At 41.1% G+C, this 26,872-nt stretch overlaps 2 protein-coding genes across 3 annotated transcripts in view; one reads left to right on the top strand and one right to left on the bottom strand.

Annotated features, from left to right (window-relative positions):
- Positions 1 to 2,000: 2,000 nt before the first annotated feature.
- commd8 (COMM domain containing 8) lies at positions 2,001 to 7,413 on the bottom strand. Its single transcript, XM_069143519.1, has 5 exons — positions 7,311 to 7,413; positions 3,788 to 3,943; positions 3,493 to 3,645; positions 3,013 to 3,168; positions 2,001 to 2,234 (listed from the first exon to the last, which is right to left on the bottom strand). Exons 1-5 carry the CDS (start codon positions 7,353 to 7,355, stop codon positions 2,214 to 2,216), a joined length of 531 nt encoding a protein of 176 aa, XP_068999620.1. The 5' UTR covers positions 7,356 to 7,413; the 3' UTR covers positions 2,001 to 2,213.
- Positions 7,414 to 7,817: 404 nt separating this feature from the next.
- atp10d (ATPase phospholipid transporting 10D) overlaps positions 7,818 to 26,872 on the top strand; it is a 54,392-nt gene continuing 35,337 nt past the window's right edge. The window contains exons 1-5 of one of the 2 annotated variants that reach the window (XM_069143514.1): positions 7,818 to 7,907; positions 10,031 to 10,391; positions 10,817 to 11,011; positions 14,732 to 14,936; positions 15,264 to 15,349. In XM_069143514.1, coding sequence (XP_068999615.1) covers positions 10,123 to 10,391; positions 10,817 to 11,011; positions 14,732 to 14,936; positions 15,264 to 15,349 — 755 coding nt within the window. In that variant the 5' untranslated portion in view covers positions 7,818 to 7,907; positions 10,031 to 10,122. The remainder of the gene's footprint in view (positions 7,908 to 10,030; positions 10,392 to 10,816; positions 11,012 to 14,731; positions 14,937 to 15,263; positions 15,350 to 26,872) is intronic. The other variant, XM_069143513.1, reaches the window with a different exon arrangement.

The raw sequence follows: 26,872 nt of genomic DNA, 5'->3' as shown, positions 1-26,872 counted from the left end.
CCACATATTAAAAGTTATACATATTTCCATTTTACTTCACATGTTAAACGTTATAAATATTTACATATGACTTCACCACGTGTTAAAGGTTATATAAATTTACATATAATTTCACCACATCTTAAAGATTCTATATATTTACATTTGACTTCACCACATGTTAAAGGTTAGACATGTTAACATATGACTTCACCACGTGTTAAAGGCTATATAAATTCAAATATAATTTCACCACGTTAAAGGTTATATAAATGTATGTATAATTTCACCACGTGTTAAAGGTTATATATGTTTACATATAATATCACCACATGTTAAAGGTTATGTATATTTACATTTGACTTCATTACATTTTTACATTAAATTTCATTTAGCTGACACTTTTATCCAAAGTGACTTACAATAAGTGCATTTCAACCATGAGGGTACAAAACCCAGAACAGCAGGAATCAAGAAAATACAATTTATTCAAGCTTCACCACATGTTAAAGGTTATATATGGTTACATTTGACTTCACATGTTAAATGTTATATATATTTACTTATGAATTCACCACGTGTTAAAGGTTATATATATTTACATATATTACTTCAGCAGATGTTATATATAAAAGGTTAAAGGTTATATATATATTTACAAATGACTTCACCACATATAAAAAGTTGTATATATTTTCATAGGACTGCACCACATGTTAAAGGACATATATGTTAACATAAGATTTCCCCACATGTTAAAGGTTATAAATATTAACGTTTGATTTCCCCACATGTTAAATGTTATATATATTTACATATGACTTCCCCACATGTTAACGGTTATATATATTTACATATGACTTCACCACATGTTAAAGGTTATATATGTTTACATATGACTTCACCACATGTTAAATGTTATATATATATTTTCATCAATTACTTCTTCACATGTCAAAGGTTATATATATTTAAAAATGATTTCATCACATATTAAAGGTTATATATATTTACGTATGATTTCCCCACACGTTAAAGGTTATGTATATTTGCATATCATTTCACCACGTTTTAAAGGTTATATATATTTACATTTGACTTCACCACATGTTAAAGGTTACATATGTTTACATATAATATCATCACGTTAAAGGTTATATATATTTACATATAATTTCCCCACATGTTAAAGGTTATATAAACAGTACATATGACTTCACCACATGTTAAAGGTTATATATATTTATATATGATTTCGCCACACGCTAGAGGTTATATAAACAGTCCTGAACAGAGATATAAATATAGATGAACTTCAGTATTGAAGTCAACAGTCTGTAACAGCTGGTTTATTTACTATATTTATTTAGTTTAAAGTTGTTCTAATGGGTTTAACAGATTTGTCTGAAGGTTGATTCTAGAAGGTTCTCATCTCTGTAGAACCTCTGAAGGTCTCTCTCAGACGGTTTGGATCCTCCGGCTCTACCTGAACACCACCCTACTTGAACACCACCCTACCTGAACACCACCCTACCTGAACACCATCCTACCTGAACACCACCCTACCTTAACACCACCCCACCTGAACACCACCCTACTTGAACATCACCCTACCTGAACACCACCCTACCTGCTTGGTTACCTAATCAATATTTTTGAGGAGTTGTGGTGGTTCCTGAGTTTTATTGAGGTTCTAGAATTTTTTTTTAATATTAAAATAAACATGAATCATCAGAGCACAATGTGAAGGGCCAGAGGAGGATCTGATTTCTGATTAACTTCCTAAAAACATGTCAGTCTTTATAGGAAATTGAGTGAAGCCTGATAGGACAAATGTGTACTTTATAAGTTTAAAATTAAATCTACAAGGTCGGATTAAAGAGGTAAAACTGTTTTATGATACAGAGATTTAGAATAATACTATTGATCATGACGGCAGCATCACTGCTCCATGTTAACTACAGTCACATCACAATCAACTGTTTATAATTCATGTGGAAATGAAACTACGTAAAATAAAATTCAACATCAACAAGAAACTTTTATTCAGGACGTTAATGATACAAAAACATAAAGTGAGTGATCAGCTGCTCATAAACAGAAAACATGACATCAGATGATTTGTCATCAGCTCTGCAGCAGAAACAATGACTCTTTTATACAAATAAAGCCGATTCTTCTGGATGTTCCGCAGTCGACGGCTGCAAACAGGTCACTGGTCCAAAATATGTCCATCACTTCAACTGCAGCACGACCTGCAACACACACATTACATATACATATATATACACATACATATACATACACACATATATATATATATATATATATATATATATATATATATATATATATATATGATATAATGTTAAAGGTTACATATATTTACATGACTTCACCACATGTTAAAGGTTATATATATTTACATATGATTTCGCCACACGTTAAAGGTTATATAAACAGTCCTGAACAGAGATATAAATATAGATGAACTTCAGTATTGAAGTCAACAATATATTATATAATATATATATATATATATATATATATATATAATATATATCGTTTTAAAGCCGTTCTTTTCTTTATTAATCACTATAGAGTCCGATACGCTTCTCTGCAGGAAGATCAGTCACATTTAAACTGGCTCATAGCGCCTATTGCTGGTGTGGAGGGCAAACTACTGAGGACATTTATGAGAACCATCACAGAAGGAAGACAGAAGTCACATGATGCTGTTCTGTGTTTGTAGGATCTATTTGCTGTGTTTTTAGAGATTATTCATCTCAGAAGAATCAGGAATATGTTGCTGTATTTCGATAGGTATGTTTAAGTCTTTAGTTTAATGGTGTTTTTATTTTGGTCAGTTATAAAATCTCTTTTTTGTTTGTTTGTTCAGTTTTGGAAGGAGATGAGCTCTGTACATCAGCTGTTGCCACGGTAACACATCTGACAGCTGATTTTTTTTTTTTAGGATGAAGAAGAGTGCAGAGAAGACGGTGATGTCTCCGGAGGACTCCGGTGTGTCTCTACCTTATTAGCAGCTTCCAATGAAGTGATGAGCGTGCTCAGTTCATCTCTGCTCATCTCCATAGTAACCGGCTGCAGGGCTCCGTTCTCCCTCACATCCAGACTGAGGCTGAGCAGGGGCGTGTGGAGGGATGAGATCTTATCACTGGACAGAGCTAACTGCAGGGGGACAGTGTTTCAGGGGACAGTGTCTCACATGTCTCGTGATGTCTCATGTCTTAATAACAGCTCAGTGATGATGTAGGCAGAACCTTGTCCAATCAGAGACATGAAGCTTCCTCGCACGCTCAGTGTTTGCGTTTCATACTGAACTGATTCACTATTAAAATGTGTTCATTAATAATAATAATAACAATAATAATAATAATAATAATAATAATAATAATGTAATGAGTCTATGAGGAGGATTACAGCGTGACCGTAGCAACATGTTAACCGTAAAATAACATTTAAAATAAGAAATTGAAGACATCAGTGATTCACCTTCAGCTGCCACTCAAAGTCCTGCAGAGTAGCAGAGGACATCGAGTACGTGGAGTCTAGCAGGGACAGACGGACCTCCTCCTGACGGGACCGCAGGACACCCAGAACCACATCAGCACGGCTGCTGCCCACGTCGGACAGCAGGGCCAGCACCTGGACAGGTGGACAGGGGGACAGGTGGAAAGGAAGATAGTAGGACAGGAAGACAGGGGGACAGAAGGACAAGGGGACAGGTGGACGGTTTGTCTGTAATACAGTCTCGTCTGAAGAGGACATTCATGTCTCTCCATCTCACCTCCTGGTCGGAGCTGTCCGTCCCCACAGCCCAGCGGAACACGTCCTTCAGAGACCGGATCAGCTGCAGCCACTCCTGCAGGCTCCAGGTGGCGCTGCGGTCCATCCTGAGAGGAGGCTCCCGTCCACACAGACCGTCCACCACCCTGTGACACAACTACACACCAACACACATCACACACATCAACACACATTAACACACACCAGCACACATTAACACACACACCAGCACACAATAACACACACCAACACACATTAACACACACCAGCACACATTAACACACACCAACATACATTAACACACACCAGCACACACCAACACACATTAACACACACCAGCACACACCAACACACATCAACACACACCAGCACACACCAACATACATCAACACACACCAACACACACCAGCACACATTAACACACACCAGCACACATCAACACACACCAACACACATTAACACACACCAGCACACACCAACACACATCAACACACACCAGCACACACCAACACACACCAGCACACATCAACACACATCAACACACACCAACACACATCAACACACACCAACACACACCAGCACACACCAGCACACATTAACACACACCAACATACATTAACACACACCAGCACACACCAACACACATTAACACACACCAGCACACACCAGCACACATCAACACACATCAACACACACCAACACACACCAGCACACACCAACACACATTAACACACACCAACACACATTAACACACACCAGCACACACCAACACACATCAGCACACACCAACACACACCAGCACACATTAACACACACCAGCACACATTAACACACACCAACATACATTAACACACACCAACACACATCAACACACACCAGCACACATCAACACACACCAGCACACATTAACACACACTAGCACACATTAACACACACCAGCACACATTAACACACACCAACATACATTAACACACACCAGCACACATCAACACACACCAGCACACACCAGCACACACCAACACACACCAGCACACATCAACACACATCAACACACACCAACACACACCAGCACACACCAACATACATTAACACACACCAGCACACATTAACACACACCAGCACACATTAACACACACCAACATACATTAACACACACCAGCACACACCAACACACATTAACACACACCAGCACACACCAACACACATCAACACACACCAACACACACCAGCACACACCAACACACACCAGCACACATTAACACACACCAACATACATTAACACACACCAGCACACACCAACACACATTAACACACACCAGCACACACCAACACACACCAGCACACACCAGCACACACCAGCACACATTAACACACACCAGCACACATTAACACACACCAACATACATTAACACACACCAGCACACACCAACACACATCAACACACACCAACACACACCAGCACACACCAACACACATTAACACACACCAGCACACATTAACACACACCAACATACATTAACACACACCAACACACATCAACACACACCAGCACACATCAACACACACCAGCACACATTAACACACAATAGCACACATTAACACACACCAGCACACATTAACACACACCAACATACATTAACACACACCAGCACACACCAACACACATTAACACACACCAGCACACATTAACACACACCAACATACATTAACACACACCAGCACACACCAACACACATCAACACACACCAACACACACCAGCACACACCAACACACATTAACACACACCAGCACACATTAACACACACCAACATACATTAACACACACCAACACACATCAACACACACCAGCACACATCAACACACACCAGCACACATTAACACACAATAGCACACATTAACACACACCAGCACACATTAACACACACCAACATACATTAACACACACCAGCACACACCAACACACATTAACACACACCAGCACACACCAGCACACACCAGCACACACCAACACACACCAACACACACCAGCACACACCAACATACATTAACACACACCAGCACACATTAACACACACCAGCACACATTAACACACACCAGCACACACCAACACACATTAACACACACCAGCACACACCAACACACATTAACACACACCAGCACACACCAACACACATTAACACACACCAGCACACATCAACACACACCAACACACACCAGCACACACCAGCACACACCAACACACACCAGCACACATTAACACACACCAACATACATTAACACATACCAACACACACCAACACACATCAACACACACCAGCACACACCAGCACACATCAACACACACCAGCACACACCAACACACACCAGCACACACCAATACACACAACACACATCAACACACACCAGCACACACCAACACACACAACATACACACCAGCACACACCAGTACACACTAACACACACCAGCACACACCAGCACACACCAACATACATTAACACACACCAGCACACACTAACACACACCAGCACACATTAACACACACCAGCACACACCAACATACATTAACACACACCAACATACATTAACACACACCAACACACATTAACACACACCAACACACATCAACACACACCAACACACACCAACACACATCAACACACACCAACATACATTAACACACACCAACACACATTAACATACATTAACACACACTAACACACACCAACACACACCAACATACATTAACACACACTAACACACACCAACACACACCAACATACATTAACACACACCAACACACACCAACACACATTAACACACACCAACACACATCAACACACACCAACACACATTAACACACACCAGCACACACCAACATACATTAACACACACCAACACACACCAACATACATTAACACACACCAACACACACCAACACACATCAACACACACCAACATACATTAACACACACCAACACACATCAACACACACCAACACACATCAACACACACCAACACACATCAACACACACCAACACACATCAACACACACCAACACACACCAACACACATCAACACACACCAACATACATTAACACACACCAACATACATTAACACACACCAGCACACACCAACATACATTAACACACACCAACACACACCAACATACATTAACACACACCAACACACACCAACACACATCAACACACACCAACACACATCAACACACACCAACATACATTAACACACACCAACACACATCAACACACACCAGCACACATTAACACACACCAACACACATTAATACACAACAATACACGTCACAACATGAAAACGGACATGTCTACAGACAGGGGGACATCCAGGACTCTGCTACATGTTTAACATCTTACCCATCATGCACTACGAGTCCTAAATAAATAAATAAAGCGGCTCTAACTGGAAGTGTGTTTGGACTCCTGAGTGTCTCTCAGCTGTCCAAAACTTCCTGTCCCCATCTGTCCCTCAGCGGACACTCACCGTTAGACAGTCCGTCTCCGGTAACCTGCTCAGAAACTCCACCATGTTGGCTTCTACTTCCGCCTGCTGGCTGATCAGCTGATGTCTGTCACATGACACAGACAACTGCGTTCAGGTCCTCTGGAAGAAATGGGGAAACTGATCTTCGTCTTTAAAGGCTGTTTACAGTATACCGTTTTAATTATTCTTAATATAAACCGGAAGTGAAACTGTCAGCCGGATATCACATATTGTTTTAATAACGTTACCAGTTTAGTTTGGTTATAATCGTTAGAAAAGTGACCTCATGCAGATGTGTGAGATATTATTTCCACGGTGTGTAAAACAGATCACGTTAATGCCGAATTAAATAAAATAAACATAATATTTCATGCAGTTATTAGCTCGTGCTGAAGTTGGCGCGTGCTGCGTCTGGCCCTGGATGAACGTTAAATGTGACTCTTTTCCAGCGGAAGTGCGTCGGAGCTCGTTTCCCCGTGAAGCGGAACACGTCGCTGCTGCTGTTTCCGTCTTGCTCGGTGTCCGTCGGTGGCTGTTCGTACGGAGCTCTCCGCTCAGTTACCGACCGGAGTCCCGGCGGCTCGGGACACAAAGCAGGTGAGTTCAGTCCAGTTACTGAAAGGTTTCCGTTCATCCATCAGAGGACCGGAAGACTGTGTTCAGTCGGAGGAGCTGCAAGCCGACCTCTTCTTTATTTTCACCAGTACTTTTTATTTATTAACTTCATGAGATATTACAACATTGAACTTTATATGGACAGCTTCATCGGCGATGTCTCTGTGTCTGTCTGTCCATGGCTCTGTCCCTCGGTGGGACAGTCCGTCAGATAAGCAGCAGAGTAAACAGGCGTGTCTTCAGGCTGCAATGTAACTGTACAGGTGTCAGTACGTTTACCTGAGTGAGGCCCCGCCCCCTTTGAGGATTATCCTGATTTATTGATATTTTAATGTTGTTAGTTGTTTGTGTGAGTTGATTGATGTCAGTCTGTCTGTCTGCTGGTAAACATGTTGTATCAGCTGAATTCTTCTTAATGTTCCTGACGTTCTCCTGCACACAGCTCCATGCAGGGCTCTCCTCTGACCTCTGACCTCAGCAGTCCTGTAGTCTGCAGCCATCAGCTGATTCTCCAGGAGTTTGAATCACATGTTCATGTTGAATGTGTTCATCATGTGTGATTAGTCCTGGTTTAAAAACAACATGCTGCGCTCAGAGGACACGTCCTCTGTCTGTCTTCTGTCTGTCCTTTGTCTGTTGTCTGTCTGTCCTCTGTTTGTCGTCTGTCTGTCGTCTCTCTGTCCTTTGTCTGTCTGTCCTCTGTCTATCGTCTGTCTGTCTTCTGTCGGTCCTCTGTCTTCTGTCTGTCGTCTCTCTGTCGTCTGTCTGTCTTCTGTCTGTCATCTGTCTGTTTTCTGTCTCTCCTCTGTCTGTCATCTGTCTGTCCTCTGTCTGTCGCCTTTCAGTCGTCTGTCTGTCTGTCCTCTGTCTTCTGTCTGTTTGTCCTCTGTTTGTCATCTGTCTGTCTGTCTCTCCTCTGTCTGTTGTCTGTCTGTTGTCTTTCTGTCCTCTCTGTTTTCTGTCTTTCTGTCTTCTGTCTGTCGTCTGTTTGTTGTCTGTCGTCTGTCTCTCCTCTGTCTGTCCACTTTCTTCTGTCTCTCCTCTATCTGTCTGTCTGTCTTCTGTCTGTCCTCTGTCTTCTGTCTGCCCTCTGTCCTCCCTCTGTTGTCTGTTATTCTTCTGTCTGTCCTCTGTCTGTCGTCTTTCTGTCGTCTGTCTATCGTCTGTCTGTCTTCTGTCTGTCTGTCCTCTGTTTGTCATCTGTCTTCTGTCTCTCCTCTGTCTGTCATCTGTTTGTTGTCTCTCTGTCTTCTGTCTGCCCTCTGTCTTCTTTCTTTCTGTCCTCTGTTTTCTGTCTGTCATCTGTCTGTCTGTCGTCTGTCTTTCTTCCATCTGTCTTCTGTCTGTCGTCTCTGTCTGTCTGTCTTCTGTCTGTCCTCTTTCTGTTGTCTGTCCAGATGATCAGAAGGAGCTGCACCTCAATATTATCTTTTATAATCACGATCTGTTACATCATCAAGATATTTATGAACACGTCTCATTTTATAAACAGCGTTTATGTTCATTACAGTTTAATGTTCAGGAATGAAGCAGAGAGACATCACTGAGTTCAAATGGATCCTTGGAGGGTTCATGAGGAAACCTCCTGTCTGACCAGGTTCCTCCATGAAACAGGTTTATTCACTTCTTAATGGAAGTCTGCCGTCTGTGTTTGCTCAGATTTACTCTTCAGCAGAATGTAAACACGTCTCTGGAAGTCCAGCATCACTGATCAGGAGGGAAGTAGGAGACCGCAGCTCAGAGGACATCTCTGCTCTGTGGTTCAGGAAGGAAAGGGGAGGAGCCAGACACATGTGTTAGTGACATCACACTGCGGTCCTGCGTTGTGTGTCAGCCGTGTGCGAAGGATGTCAGACTGTTTCATCATGAGATGTTAGAGGATTATAATAATAAACATTAGTGATGAACTGGCCTTCACTATTAAAACCCTCCATGTTTTCTTTCATTCTTAGATCACGCGTGTGATGAAATAATTCAGCATGTTTCTTATTGTTTTATTTTCACTGTGTTTGTTAGAACTGCAGCTTCGTTGGTTCATCTTGAGATCCGTGAGAGAGTTTAAAGTTATTATGATTTATATATTAATAATAAATCTGTTTCTGTAGGATGAGGACACTGTGAGCAAGGAGCAGAGAAGAGCAGAGAGGAGCAGAGAGGAGGAGGAGGAGGAGGAGCCTCGATTGAGCTTCGGCTGCAGATGGAGCGCTTCCACTGGGTGCAGCATCGCTGCAGACAGCTGCTAGCGGGGGACTCGGGGCGAGGCTGCTACTCCCCTCCCGATGGACTGTCCACCAAGAGCTCCCCTCAGAGTGCGGGGGGGAGGCGGAGGACGGTGTTCGCCCGTCACGGACCGCACCATCAGGAGCACCAATCTGCATCCAAAAACTACAAGAGCAATGCCATCCGCACCACCAAGTACAGCCTGCTGACCTTCATCCCCATGAACCTGTTCCAGCAGTTCCACAGGTCAGAGGTCAAACATGTCTACTTCTCACCTACGGTTGTTTGATACCACAATAAATCATAACTGTCCATCACACCTGGAGCCATCACACTGAGTGTTTTTATCATCTCTGGCTCCACCCACCTCCGGCCCTCAGTTTCTGTCTCCGCTGTGTTTATACTGAGGTTTGTTGGGTCACTCTGAGGACCAATCAGCTTCTGCACTGATTTTTTAATTCTGAACTTAATGGAGTCGGATGAAGTGAAATGACCAGTCACAGAAACTCTGAGTAATACTGAGAAAGAACGATGTCTCAAATTAAAAACAGGGCTGTGGTGAACTGGTAGGCTCAGGCCAAAGATGCATGCTGGTCTAGGTCTGGTCTGGTTTCACTTCCTGGTTTTAAGGCTCCTTCCTCCTAGCCTGCTGCTGTGCTCTGACTCTGCAGGGCAGCCAACCTCTACTTCCTGTTCCTGGCGCTGCTGAACTGGGTTCCGGTCGTGGAGGCCTTTCAGAAGGAGATCACCATGATCCCTCTGCTGGTGGTCCTCGCTGTCATCGCCATCAAAGACGCTCTGGAGGACTACCGGCGCTACGTGTTCGACAAGAGGGTCAACAACAACGTGGCGCGGGTGTTCTGTGGGTGAGTGGGGTGCTCAGATGGAGGACCGACTCGGGACGACTCAGGGGACGATTCAGGGGACGACTCGGGACGACTCAGGGGACGATTCAGGGGACGATTCAGGATTCAGGGTAGGATTCAGGAGCCAATTGAAGGACTAAATAGATTATTAATTCATATTTAAGTTATTGATAAACTGTGCTCCACCAGTTGCTGCTCAGACTCACTGTTCACTGTCTCAGAGGGACTTCCTGTCAGTGATTGGTCCCTACAGCTGCTCCCTGTACTGTCTGGTTATTGGTTGGGTACTGACCCATAATTATGAACCCTTATCAATACTTTATGAGTGTTCATTATTATCCTGGATGAATATTAATAATCTGTTTCCCACAGACCACAGCAGGTCCAGAGAATGTTGTTCTACCAATAAATCTGTTCAGGTTTATTAACGGTCTGCAAACATCATAAAACATCTGACTGAAGGAAAATAGATATTCAAAGTGAACTTGTGTAAAACCTCCACCGGTTTCTCTCTAGCTTTGAACAGGGCGGAGCTACAACAGCTGTCCCTCAATTCAACTTTGGACTCTGACAGTTTACAGCCTGAGTTCCTGCCAGAGGAGTGGCCATTGAATCAAACGTCCACCTGTTCAGATTAGATCACCTGCAGGGAGAGAAGGCCTCAATCCTCCGGCTGATCCACTGGAGCAGTGGACTCGTGTAGTTTGGAGCATCCGTCCCACCTTCAGTCTACCAAGAAGCAGCTGAGGATGAAGAGGGTGGTGGTGTCTTCGTCCACAGAGGATGAGGACCTGAGTCGGACCCTGAGGTCGTATAGAGGGAACAGGATCCGGACTACCAAGTACTCCCTGCTGTCCTTCTTGCCCAAGAACCTGTTCGAGCAGCTTCATCGCTTCGCCAACGTCTACTTCATCTTCCTCGCTGCTCTCAACTTTGTTCCTGTGGTGGAGGCCTTCCAGCCTGAGGTTTCTCTGGTTCCTATTATTCTGGTTCTGTCGGTTACGGCTCTTAAAGACATCTGGGAGGACTGCCGCCGCTTTAAGACGGACCGGTTAATCAACAGGCTCCTTTGTAATGTTTACAGCAGGTAGGGTCCGAGATGGCCAGTCGGACGATCCGTTCTATATGGCTGAGAAAGATTCAGGTGAAAGGACAATGCTCCGTGTTGGAGTGATGAGCTCTCCAGAGGGGATAATTGTCAATGAATGAATTAAATGAACCCAAAACATTTGAAGAAAAAGAACTAAAAAGATTTCTACTGGAAACTCAATCGATTTCTGGACCTTTTATGAGACGTTTTATACACTGAAATACAGTTTGAGGTCAAGAATAAAACTTCAAGTCAAAGTTATTAAACATTAAAACAAAGAAAACGACTAAACAGTCAAATTTAAGCCTACAGAGAGTCAAAAACGGAAGTGATGAAAGTAGGTCAGTAATTTCAGGTCAAGACTTCCAGACAACAAATTTCGACAACCGGCTAACAACTTCAAACAACTTCAACCAACTTCCAATGACTTTTAACAACTTCAAACAACTTCTAACAACTTCAAACAACTTCTAACAACTTCTAACAACTTCCGACTTCTAACAACTTCCGACGACTTCTAACAACTTCGAACAACTTCAAACAACTTTTAATAACTTCAAACAACTTCAAACAACTTTTAACACCTTTTAACAACTTTTAACAACTTCCAACATCTTCTAACAACTTTTAACAACTTCAAACACATTTTAACAATTTTTAACAACTTCAAATAACTTCCAACAACTTCCAACAACTTCAAACAACTTTTAACACCTTTTAACAACTTCTAACATCTTTTAACAACTTAAACCAACTTCAAACAACTTCCAACATCTTCTAACAACTTCAAATAACTTCCAACAACTTCCAACAACTTCTAACAACTTCAAATAGCTTCCAACAACTTCCGACAACTTAAAACAACTTCCAACAACTTTTAACAACTTCAAACAACTTTTAACAACTTCAAACAACTTTTAACAACTTCAAACATCTTCCAAGAACTTCTAACAACTTCAAACAACTTCCAACATCTTCTAACAACTTTTAACAACTTAAAACAACTTCAAACAACTTTAAACAACTTCAAACAACTTTTAACAATTTTTAACAACTTCAAATAACTTCCAACAACTTTTAACAACTTCAAACAACTTCAAACATCTTCAAACATCTTTTAAGAACTTCTAACAACTTTTAACAACTTAAACCAACTTCAAACAACTTCCAACATCTTCTAACAACTTCCAACAACTTCTAACAACTTCTAATAACTTCCAACAACTTCTAACAACTTGAAACAACTTCCAACAATTTCAAACAACTTAAAACAGCTTGAAACAACTTCAAACAACTTTTAACAACTTTTAACAACTTCAAATAACTTCCAACAACTTAAAACAGCTTAAAACAACTTCTAACAACTTCAAATAACTTCCAACAACTTCCAACAACTTCTAACAACTTCAAATAGCTTCCAACAACTTCCAACAACTTAAAACAACTTCCAACAACTTTTAACAACTTCAAACAACTTTTAACAACTTCAAACATCTTCCAAGAACTTCTAACAACTTCAAATAGCTTCCAACAACTTCAAACAACTTCTAACAACTTCAAACAACTTCAAACAACTTCTAACAATGTCTAAAAACTTCAACAACTTAAAAAAACTTAAAACAACTTCTCACAACTTAAAACAGCTTAAGACAACTTCAAACAACTTCAAACAACTTTTAACACCTTTTAACAACTAATAACAACTTCAAATAACTTCCAACAACTTCCAACAACTTTTAACACCTTTTAACAACTTTTAACAACTTCCAACAACTTCTAACAACGTTTAACAACTTTATACAACTTCCAACATCTTCTAACAACTTTTAACAACTTAAAACAACTTCTAACAACTTTAAACAACTTCAAACAACTTTTAACAACTTCAAACAACTTTTAACAACTTCAAACATCTTTTAAGAACTTCTAACAACTTAAAACAACTTCCAACAATTTCAAACAACTTAAAACAGCTTGAAACAACTTAAAACAACTTTTAACACCTTTTAACAACTTCAAATAACTTCCAACAACTTCCAACAACTTCTAACAACTTCAAATAGCTTCCAACAACTTCCAACAACTTAAAACAACTTCTAACAACTTCAAAGAACTTCTAACAACTTCAAACAACTTCTAACAATGTCTAAAAACTTCAACAACTTAAAAAAACTTAAAACAACTTGTAAACAACTTCTAACAACTTAAAACAGCTTAAAACAACTTCAAACAACTTCCAACAACGTCTAAAAATGTCATACAACGTCTAAAAACGTCAACTTCTAACAGGTTAAAACAACTTCAAACAACTTCTAACAACTTCTAACAACTTAAAATAGCTTAAAACAACTTCTAACAACTTCTAACAACTTAAAATAGCTTAAAACAACTTCTAACAACTTCAAACAACTTCTAACAACTTAAAATAGCTTAAAACAACTTCTAACAACTTCAACAACATCAAACAACATCAAACAACTTCTAACAACTTCTAACAACTTAAAATAGCTTAAAACAACTGCTAACAACTTAAAATAGCTTAAAACAACTTCTAACAACTTGAAACAACTTCTAACAACTTCTTCCATCCTGTCCCCTCTTCCCCCCGTCCCTATGTCCCCTCCTCCCAGCTTTAAGCAGACGTACACTGAGTGCTGCTGGAAGGATGTCAGTGTGGGGGACCTGGTCCGTCTGTCCTGTAATGATATCATCCCGGCCGACCTGCTGCTGCTGTCCTCCTCGGACCCCCGCGGGGTTTGTTACATCGAGACGGCCAACCTGGATGGAGAGACCAACCTGAAGCAGAGACAGGTGGTGGCGGATCTCCCGGTGCAGGTGAGACAGAAAGTGGACAGTTGGCACATCTGTTCACGTCATTTATGACGAATGAAAAACTTCTGTTTCTGCAGATAAAAACACTTCATGTTAACTCTGTTTTCTGCCACTTCTTCCTAAATACAGTTTTTATTGAAATGTAGTTTATATGTTGAAGAGCTGTGAGACTGCAGTGGACTCAATCTGATCAGGATGACGGAACATACATGCATGAACATTAGTCCTGCTTTCTCTCTCTCTCTCTGTGTGTGTGTGTGTGTGTGTGTGTGTGTGTGTGTGTGTGTGTGTGTGTGTGTGTGTGTGTGTGTGTGTGTGTGTTTTGTTCAGGGTGAAGAGTTGACTCCTGAGAACTTCCTCAGTCGGATCGAGTGTGAGAACCCCAACAATGACCTGAGGAGGTTCAGAGGATACATGTGAGTTTTTGCACACAGTTACACACGGTTACACACAGTGACGCAGTTACACACAGTGACACACAGTTACACACAATTACACGGTTACACACAGTTACACACAGTTACACAGTGACACAGTTACACACAGTGACACAGTTACACACAGTGACACACAGTGACACACAGTTACACAGTGACACAAAGTTACACGCAATTACACAGTTACACACAGTTACACACAGTTACACACAGTTACATGCAGTGACACGCAGTTACGCACAATTACGCGGTTGCACACAGTGACACGCAGTGAGACACAGTTACACACAGTTACAAACAGGGACACACAGTGACACACAGTTACACGCAGTTACACAAAGTTATACACAGTGACACAGTTACACACGGTTACACAGTTACCCACAGTTACACACAGTTACACAATTACACAGTTACACACAGTTACACAATTACACAGTTACACTCAGTTACTCGGTTACACGCAGTAACACACAGTGACACACAGTGACACACAGTTGCACAGAATTACACAGAGTTACACAGTGACACACGGTTACACACAGTGATGCAGTTACAAACAGTTACACTGTGACACACAGTTACACACCATGACACACAGTGACACACAGTTACACGCAGTTACACAGTTACGCAAAGTTACACACAATTACACAATTACACACAGTTACACACTTACACAGTTACACACAGTGACACACAGTTACAGACAATTACACGGTTACACACAGTGACACAGTGACACACGGTTACACACAATGACACACAGTGACACAGTTACACACAGTTACACAATTACACAGTTACACAATTACAGTTACACACAGTTACCCACAGTGACACACAGTTACACACAATTACAGTGACACACAGTTACACACAATTACACAGTTACACACAGTTACACAAAGTTACACAGTTACACAAAGTGACACACAGTTACACAAAGTTACACACAATTACACAGTTACACACAGTTACACAATTACACAGTTACACAATTACACAGTTACACACAGTTACACGGTGACACACAGTGACACACAGTTACACTGTGACACACAGTGACACACAGTGACGCACAGTTACACAGTCACACAGTTATGCACAGTGACACACAGTTACGCGCAGTTACACAGTTACACGCAGTTACACAGTTACACTTTTACACAGTGACACAGTTACACACAGTTACACAAAGTTACACACATTGAGACACAGTTACACACAGTGACACACAGTGACACGCCGTTACACACAGTGACACAGTTACGCACAGTGACACACAGTGACACAGTTACGCACAGTGACACACAGTGACACAGTTACACACAGTTACACAATTACACAGTTACACACAGTTACACAATTACACAGTTACACACAGTTACACACAGTGACACAGTTACACGCAGTTACACTAAGTTACACGGTTACACACAGTGACACACAGTGAGACACAGTTACACACAGTGACACACAGTGACACGCAGTTACACACACTGACACAGTCACACAGTTACACAGTGACACAGTTACACACAGTGACACACAGTTACACAAAGTTACACACATTTACACAGTTACACACAGTGACACACATTGACACAGTCACACACAGTTACACAGTGACACAGTTACACACAGTGACACACAGTTACAGTTACACAAAGTTACACACAATTACACAGTTTCACACAGTGACACAGTTACACACAGTTACACACTGTGACACAGTTACACACTATGACACAGTTACACACTATGACACAGTTAAAAACAGTGACACAGTTACACACAGTGACACACAGTTACACACAATTACAGTGAGACACAGTGAGACACAGTTACACACAGTGACACACAGTGACACGCAGTTACACACACTGACACAGTCACAAAGTTACACAGTGACACAGTTACACACAGTGACACACAGTTACACAAAGTTACACACATTTACACAGTTACACACAGTGCCACACAGTGACACGGTCACACGCAGTTACACAGTGACACAGTTACACACAGTGACACACAGTTACAGTTACACAAAGTTACACACAATTACACAGTTACACACAGTGACACAGTTACACACAGTTACACACTGTGACACAGTTACACACTATGACACAGTTACAAACAGTGACACTGTTACACGCAGTCACACAGTTACACAAAGTTACAAACAATTAAAGTTACACAGTGACACACTTACACACAGTGACACACAGTTACACACAATTACAGTGACACACAGTTACACACAATTACACAGTTACACACAGTTACACAAAGTTACACAGTTACACACAGTTACAGAATTACACAGTTACACGGTGACACACAGTGACACACAGTGACACTGTGACACACAGTGACACACAGTGACACACAGTGACGCACAGTTACACAGTGACACACAGTTATGCACAGTGACACACAGTTACGCGCAATTACGCAGTTACACAGTTACACAATTACACAGTTACACGCAGTTACACAAAGTTACGCAGTTACACACAGTGACACAGTGACACACAGTTACACAGTTACACAAAGTTACACGCAATTACACAGTTACACACAGTTACACACAGTTGCACACATTTACACAATTAAACAGTTACACACAGTTACACACAGTGACAGACAGTTACGCACAATTACGCAGTTACACAGTTACATGCAGTTACACAAAGTTACACGGTTACACACAGTGACACACAGTGACACAGTTACACACAGTGACACAGTTACTCACAGTGACACACAGTGACACATTTACACACAGTGGCACAGTTACACACGGTTACACAGTTACACACTGTGACACAGTTACACAGTGACACAGTTACACACAGTGACACACAGTTACAGTTACACAAAGTTACACACAATTACACAGTTACACACAGTGACACAGTTACACACAGTTACACACTGTGACACAGTTACACACTATGACACAGTTACACACTGTGACACAGTTACACGCTATTACACAGTTACACACTATGACACAGTTACAAACAGTGACGCAGTTACACAAAGTCACACAGTTACACAAAGTTACACACAATTACACAGTTACGCAATTACAAAGTTACACAATTAAAGTTACACAGTGACACAGTTACACACAGTTACACAGTTACGCAAAGTTACACACAATTACACAGTTACGCATTTACAAAGTTACACAATTACAGTTACACACAGTTACACGGTTACACACAGTGACACAGTTACACACAGTGACACACAGTTACACACAATTACAAAGTGACACACAGTTACACACAATTACACAGTTACACACAGTTACACAGTGACACAGTTACACACAGTGACACAGTTACACAATTACAGTTACACACAGTTTCACGGTTACACACAGTTACACAGTGACACACAGTTATGCACAGTGACACACAGTTACGCGCAATTACGCAGTTACACAGTTACACAATTACACAGTTACACGCAGTTACACAAAGTTACGCAGTTACACACAGTGACACAGTTACACAGTGACACAGTTACACACAGTGACACACAGTTACACAGTTACACAAAGTTACACGCAATTACACAGTTACACACAGTTACACACAGTTGCACACATTTACACAATTAAACAGTTACACACAGTTACACACAGTGACAGACAGTTACGCACAATTACGCAGTTACACAGTTACATGCAGTTACACAAAGTTACACGGTTACACACAGTGAGACACAGTTACACACAGTGACACACAGTGACACAGTTACACACAGTGACACAGTTCCTCACAGTGACACACAGTGACACATTTACACACAGTGGCACAGTTACACACAGTTACACACTGTGACACAGTTACACAGTGACACAGTTACACACAGTGACACACAGTTACAGTTACACAAAGTTACACACAATTACACAGTTACACACAGTGACACAGTTACACACAGTTACACACTGTGACACAGTTACACACGATGACACAGTTACACACTATGACACAGTTAAAAACAGTGACACTGTTACACGCAGTCACACAGTTACACAAAGTTACAAACAATTAAAGTTACACAGTGACACAGTTACACACAGTGACACACAGTTACACACAATTACAGTGAGACACAGTGAGACACAGTCACACACAGTGACACACAGTGACACACAGTGACACAGTCACACGCAGTTACACAGTAACACAGTTACACACAGTGACACACAGTTACAGTTACACAAAGTTACACACAATTACACAGCTACACACAGTGATACAGTTACACACAGTTACACTGTGACACAGTTACACGCTATTACACAGTTACACACTATGACACAGTTACAAACAGTGACACAGTTACACAAAGTCACACAATTACACAAAGTTACACACAATTACACAGTTACGCAATTACAAAGTTACACAATTACAGTGACACAGTTACACACAGTTACACAGTTACGCAAAGTTACACACAATTACACAGTTATGCATTTACAAAGTTACACAATTACAGTTACACACAGTTACACGGTTACACACAGTGACACAGTTACACACAGTGACACACAGTTACACACAATTACAAAGTGACACACAGTTACACACAATTACACAGTTACACACAGTTACACAGTGACACAGTTACACACAGTGACACAGTTACACACAGTTACAAACAGTTACACAATAACAGTTACACACAGTGACACACAGTTACGCACAATTACGCAGTTACACACAGTGACACAGTTACACACAGTAACACAGTTACACACAGTTACACACAGTTACACAATTACACAGTTACGCACAGTGACACACAATTACAGTGACACACAGTTACACACAATTGCACAGTTACACACAGTTACACAGTTACACAAAGTGACACACAGTTACACAAAGTTACACACAATTACACAGTTACACACAATTACACAGTTACACAGTTACACGGTGACACACAGTGACACAGTGAGACACAGTTACACACAGTGACACAGTTACACACAGTGACACACAGTTACACACAATTACAAAGTGACACACAGTTACACACAATTACACAGTTACACACAGTTACACAGTGACACAGTTACACACAGTGACACAGTTACACAATTACAGTTACACACAGTTTCACGGTTACACACAGTGACACAGTTACAAACAGTTACACAATAACAGTTACACACAGTGACACACAGTTACGCACAATTACGCAGTTACACAAAGTGACACACAGTTACACAAAGTTACACACAATTACACAGTTACACATTTACACAGTTACACAGTTACACGGTGACACACAGTGACACAGTGAGACACAGTTACACACAGTTACACACACTGACACAGTCACACAGTTACACAGTGACACAGTTACACACAGTGACACAGTTACGCAAAGTTACACACATTTACACAGTTACACACAGTGACACACAGTGACACAGTCACACACAGTTACACAGTGACACCGTTACACACAGTGACACACAGTTACAGTTACACAAAGTTACACACAAATTACACAGTTACACACTTTGACACAGTTACACACTATGACACAGTTACACACTATGAAACAGTTACAAACAGTGACACTGTTACACTCAGTCACACAGTTACACAAAGTTACAAACAATTAAAGTGACACAGTTACACAAAGTTACACACAATTACAGTTACACACAGTTGCACGGTTACACACAGTCACACAGTTACACACAGTGACACACAGTTACACACAATTACAGTGACACACAGTTACACACAATTACACAGTTACACACATTTACACAGTTACACAAAGTGACACACAGTTACACAAAGTTACACACAATTACACAGTTATACACAGTTACACATTTACACAGTTACACACAGTTACACGGTGACACACAGTGACACAGTGACACACAGTTACACTGTGACACACAGTGGCACACAGTTACGCACAGTTACACAGTGACACACAGTTATGCACAGTGACACACAGTTACGCGAAATTACGCAGTTACACAGTTACACAATTACACAGTTACACGCAGTTACACAAAGTTACACGATTACACAGTGACACACAGTGACACAGTTACACACAGTTACACACATTGACACACAGTTGCACGGTTACACAGTTACACACTGTGACACACAGTTACACACAGTTACACAATTACACAGTTACACGCAGTTACACAAAGTTACACGATTACACAGTGACACACAGTGACACAGTTACACACAGTTACACACATTGACACACAGTTGCACGGTTACACAGTTACACACTGTGACACACAGTTACACACAGTTACACAATTACACAGTTACACGCAGTTACACAAAGTTACGCAGTTACACACAGTGACGCAGTTAAACACAGTGACACAGTGACGCAGTTACACACAGTGACACAGTTACACAGTTGCACACAGTTACAAACAGTGACACAGTTAAACACAGTGACACAGTGACACAGTTACACACAGTGACACACAGTTACACAGTTACACAAAGTTACACGCAATTACACAGTTACACACAATTACACACAGTTGCACACATTTACACAATTACACAGTTACACACAGTGACAGACAGTTACGCACAATTACGCAGTTACACAGTTACACAGTTACATGCAGTTACACAAAGTTACACGGTTACACACAGTGACACACAGTGAGACACAGTTACACACAGTGACACACAGTGACACAGTGACACAGTTACGCACAGTGACACACAGTGACACACAGTGACACAGTTACACACAGTGGCACAGTTACACACGGTTACACAGTTACAACCTGTGACACACAGTTACACAGTTACACAAAGTTACACACAATTACACAGTTACACACAGTTACACAATTACACAGTTACACGCAGTTACTTGGTTACACACAGTGACACACAGTGACACAGTGACACACAGTTACAAACAATTACACGGTTACACATAGCGACACAGTGACACACGGTTACACACAGTGACACAGTTACAAACAGTTACACTGTAACACACAGTTACACACCATGACACACAGTGACACACAGTTACACAGTTACGCAAAGTTACACACAATTACAGTTACACAGAGTGACACCGTTACACAAAGTTACACACAATTACACAGTTACACACAGTTACACAATTACACAGTTACACAAGTTGACACACAGTGACAAAGAGTTACACACAATTACAAGATTACACACAGTGACACAGTTACAAACAGTGACACATTTACACACAATTACATGGTTACACACAGTGACACAGTTTTACACTGTGACACACAGTTACACACAATTACACATTTACACACAGTTACACAGTGACACAGTTTCACAGTGACACAGTTACACACAGTTACACAAAGTTACACACAATTACACAGTTACACACAGTTACACACAGTGACACAGTTGCACGCAGTTACAGTTACACACAATTGCACAGTTACACACAGTGACACAATTACACAGTTACACAAAGTTACACACAATTACACAGTTACACACAGTTACACAGTTACACGGTTACACACAGTGACACACCGTGACACACAGTGACACACAGTTACACACAATTACACAGTTACACGCAGTTACACAGTTACACAGTTACACACAGTGACACACAGTGACACAGTGACACGTAGTTACACACAGTGACACAGTTACACATAGTTACACGGTGACACACGGTTACACACAGTGACACACAGTTACACACCGTGACACACAGTTGCACAGAGTTACACACAATTACATGGTTACACACAGTGACACACGGTTACATACAGTGACACAGTTACACCCAGTTACACTGTGACACACAGTTACACACTGTGACACAGTTACAAACAGTGACCCAGTTACATACAGTTACAAACAGTGACACAGTTACACACAGTGACACAAAGTTACACAGTTACACTCAGTTACACACAGTTACACAGTTACACACAGTGACACACAGTTACACAGTTAGACAAAGTTACACGCAATTACACAGTTACACACAGTTACACACAGTTGCACACATTTACACAATTACACAGTTACGCACAGTTACACACAGTGACAGACAGTTACGCACAATTACGCAGTTACACACTGTGACACACAGTTACACAAAGTTACACACAGTTACACAATTACACAGTTACACACAGTTACTCGGTTACACACAGTGACACACAGTGACACAGTGACACAGTTACAAACAATTACACGGTTACACATAGTGACACAGTGACACACGGTTACACACAGTGACACAGTTACAAACCGTTACACTGTGACACACAGATACACACCATGACACACAGTGACACACCGTTACACAGGTACGCAAAGTTACACACAATTACACAGTTACACAGAGTGACACAGTTACACAAAGTTACACACAATTACACAGTTACACACAGTTACACAATTACACAGTTACACACGGTGACACAAATTGACAAACAGTTACACACAATTACACACAGTGACACACAGTTACAAACAGTGACACATTTACACACAATTACATGGTTACACACAGTGACACAGTTACACTGTGACACACAGTTACACACAATTACACATTTACACACAGTTACACAGTGACACAGTTTCACAGTGACACAGTTACACACAGTTACACAAAGTTACACACAATTACACAGTTACACACAGCTACACACAGTGACACAGTTCCACGCAGTTACAGTTACACACAATTGCACAGTTAAACACAGTGACACAATTACACAGTTACACAAAGTTACACACAATTACACAGTTACACACAGTTCCACGGTTACACACAGTGATACACCGTGACACACAGTGACACACAGTTACACACAATTACACAGTTATACGCAGTTACACAGTTACACGGTTACACACAGTGATACACCGTGACACACAGTGACACACAGTTACACACAATTACACAGTTACACCGTTACACAGTTACACACAGTGACACACAGTGACACATAGTTACACACAGTGACACAGTTACACATAGTTACACGGTGACACACGGTTACACACAGTGACACACGGTTACATACAGTGACACAGTGACACAGTTACACCCAGTTACACTGTGACACACAGTTACACACTGTGACACAGTTACAAACATTGACCCGGTTATACACAGTTACAAATAGTGACTCAGTTACACACAGTGACACAGTTACACACAGTGACACACAGTTACACAGTTACACATAGTTACACACAATTACACAGTTACACAGTTACACAAAGTTACACACAATTACACAGTTACACACAGTTACACAATTACACAGTTACGCACAGTTACACAGTGACACACGGTAACACACATGACACACAGTGACACACGGTTACACACAGTGACACACAGTTACACACAGTGACATGGTTACACACAGTGACACAGTTACACACAGTGACACACAGTTACACACAATTACACGGTTACACATAGTGACACAGTTACACTATGACACATAGTTACAAACAGTGACACACTTACACACAATTACATGGTTACACACAGTGACACAGTTACACACAATTACACAGTTACACGGAGTGACACAGTTACACAAAGTTACACACAATTACACAGTTACACACAGTTACACAATTACACAGTTACACACGGTGACACACATTGACAAACAGTTACACACAATTACACGGTTACACACAGTGACACACAGTTACAAACCGTGACACATTTACACACAATTACATGGTTACACACAGTGACACAGTTACACAGTGACACACAGTGACACACAGTGACACAGTCACACGCAGTTACACAGTAACACAGTTACACACAGTGACACACAGTTACAGTTACACAAAGTTACACACAATTACACAGCTACACACAGTGATACAGTTACACACAGTTACACTGTGACACAGTTACACGCTATTACACAGTTACACACTATGACACAGTTACAAACAGTGACACAGTTACACAAAGTCACACAATTACACAAAGTTACACACAATTACACAGTTACGCAATTACAAAGTTACACAATTACAGTGACACAGTTACACACAGTTACACAGTTACGCAAAGTTACACACAATTACACAGTTATGCATTTACAAAGTTACACAATTACAGTTACACACAGTTACACGGTTACACACAGTGACACAGTTACACACAGTGACACACAGTTACACACAATTACAAAGTGACACACAGTTACACACAATTACACAGTTACACACAGTTACACAGTGACACAGTTACACACAGTGACACAGTTACACACAGTTACAAACAGTTACACAATAACAGTTACACACAGTGACACACAGTTACGCACAATTACGCAGTTACACACAGTGACACAGTTACACACAGTAACACAGTTACACACAGTTACACACAGTTACACAATTACACAGTTACGCACAGTGACACACAATTACAGTGACACACAGTTACACACAATTGCACAGTTACACACAGTTACACAGTTACACAAAGTGACACACAGTTACACAAAGTTACACACAATTACACAGTTACACACAATTACACAGTTACACAGTTACACAGTTACACGGTGACACACAGTGACACAGTGAGACACAGTTACACACAGTGACACAGTTACACACAGTGACACACAGTTACACACAATTACAAAGTGACACACAGTTACACACAATTACACAGTTACACACAGTTACACAGTGACACAGTTACACACAGTGACACAGTTACACAATTACAGTTACACACAGTTTCACGGTTACACACAGTGACACAGTTACAAACAGTTACACAATAACAGTTACACACAGTGACACACAGTTACGCACAATTACGCAGTTACACAAAGTGACACACAGTTACACAAAGTTACACACAATTACACAGTTACACATTTACACAGTTACACAGTTACACGGTGACACACAGTGACACAGTGAGACACAGTTACACACAGTTACACACACTGACACAGTCACACAGTTACACAGTGACACAGTTACACACAGTGACACAGTTACGCAAAGTTACACACATTTACACAGTTACACACAGTGACACACAGTGACACAGTCACACACAGTTACACAGTGACACCGTTACACACAGTGACACACAGTTACAGTTACACAAAGTTACACACAATTACACAGTTACACACTTTGACACAGTTACACACTATGACACAGTTACACACTATGAAACAGTTACAAACAGTGACACTGTTACACTCAGTCACACAGTTACACAAAGTTACAAACAATTAAAGTGACACAGTTACACAAAGTTACACACAATTACAGTTACACACAGTTGCACGGTTACACACAGTCACACAGTTACACACAGTGACACACAGTTACACACAATTACAGTGACACACAGTTACACACAATTACACAGTTACACACAGTTACACAGTTACACAAA

This window comes from Embiotoca jacksoni, unplaced genomic scaffold (genome assembly GCF_022577435.1).
Source record: "Embiotoca jacksoni isolate LCO1_2020_lvr unplaced genomic scaffold, fEmbJac1.0.p SCAF_110, whole genome shotgun sequence".
NCBI classification, from domain to species: Eukaryota; Metazoa; Chordata; class Actinopteri; family Embiotocidae; genus Embiotoca; species Embiotoca jacksoni.
Note: the sequence above shows the minus strand (reverse complement) of the source record. Positions and strands in the feature narration are given on the sequence as shown.

Bases quoted from the DNA above. Each gene is read 5' to 3' on its own strand.
- commd8 (XM_069143519.1), bottom strand. From the start codon at position 7,355: ATGGTGGAGTTTCTGAGCAGGTTACCGGAGACGGACTGTCTAACG. The intron at 3,169-3,492 runs GTGAATCACTGA...GTCCCCCTGCAG, and splicing joins ACTTTGAGTGGCAGCTGAAG to TTAGCTCTGTCCAGTGATAA. The intron at 2,235-3,012 runs GTAGAGACACAC...TGTGTGTTGCAG, and splicing joins CATTGGAAGCTGCTAATAAG to GTCGTGCTGCAGTTGAAGTG.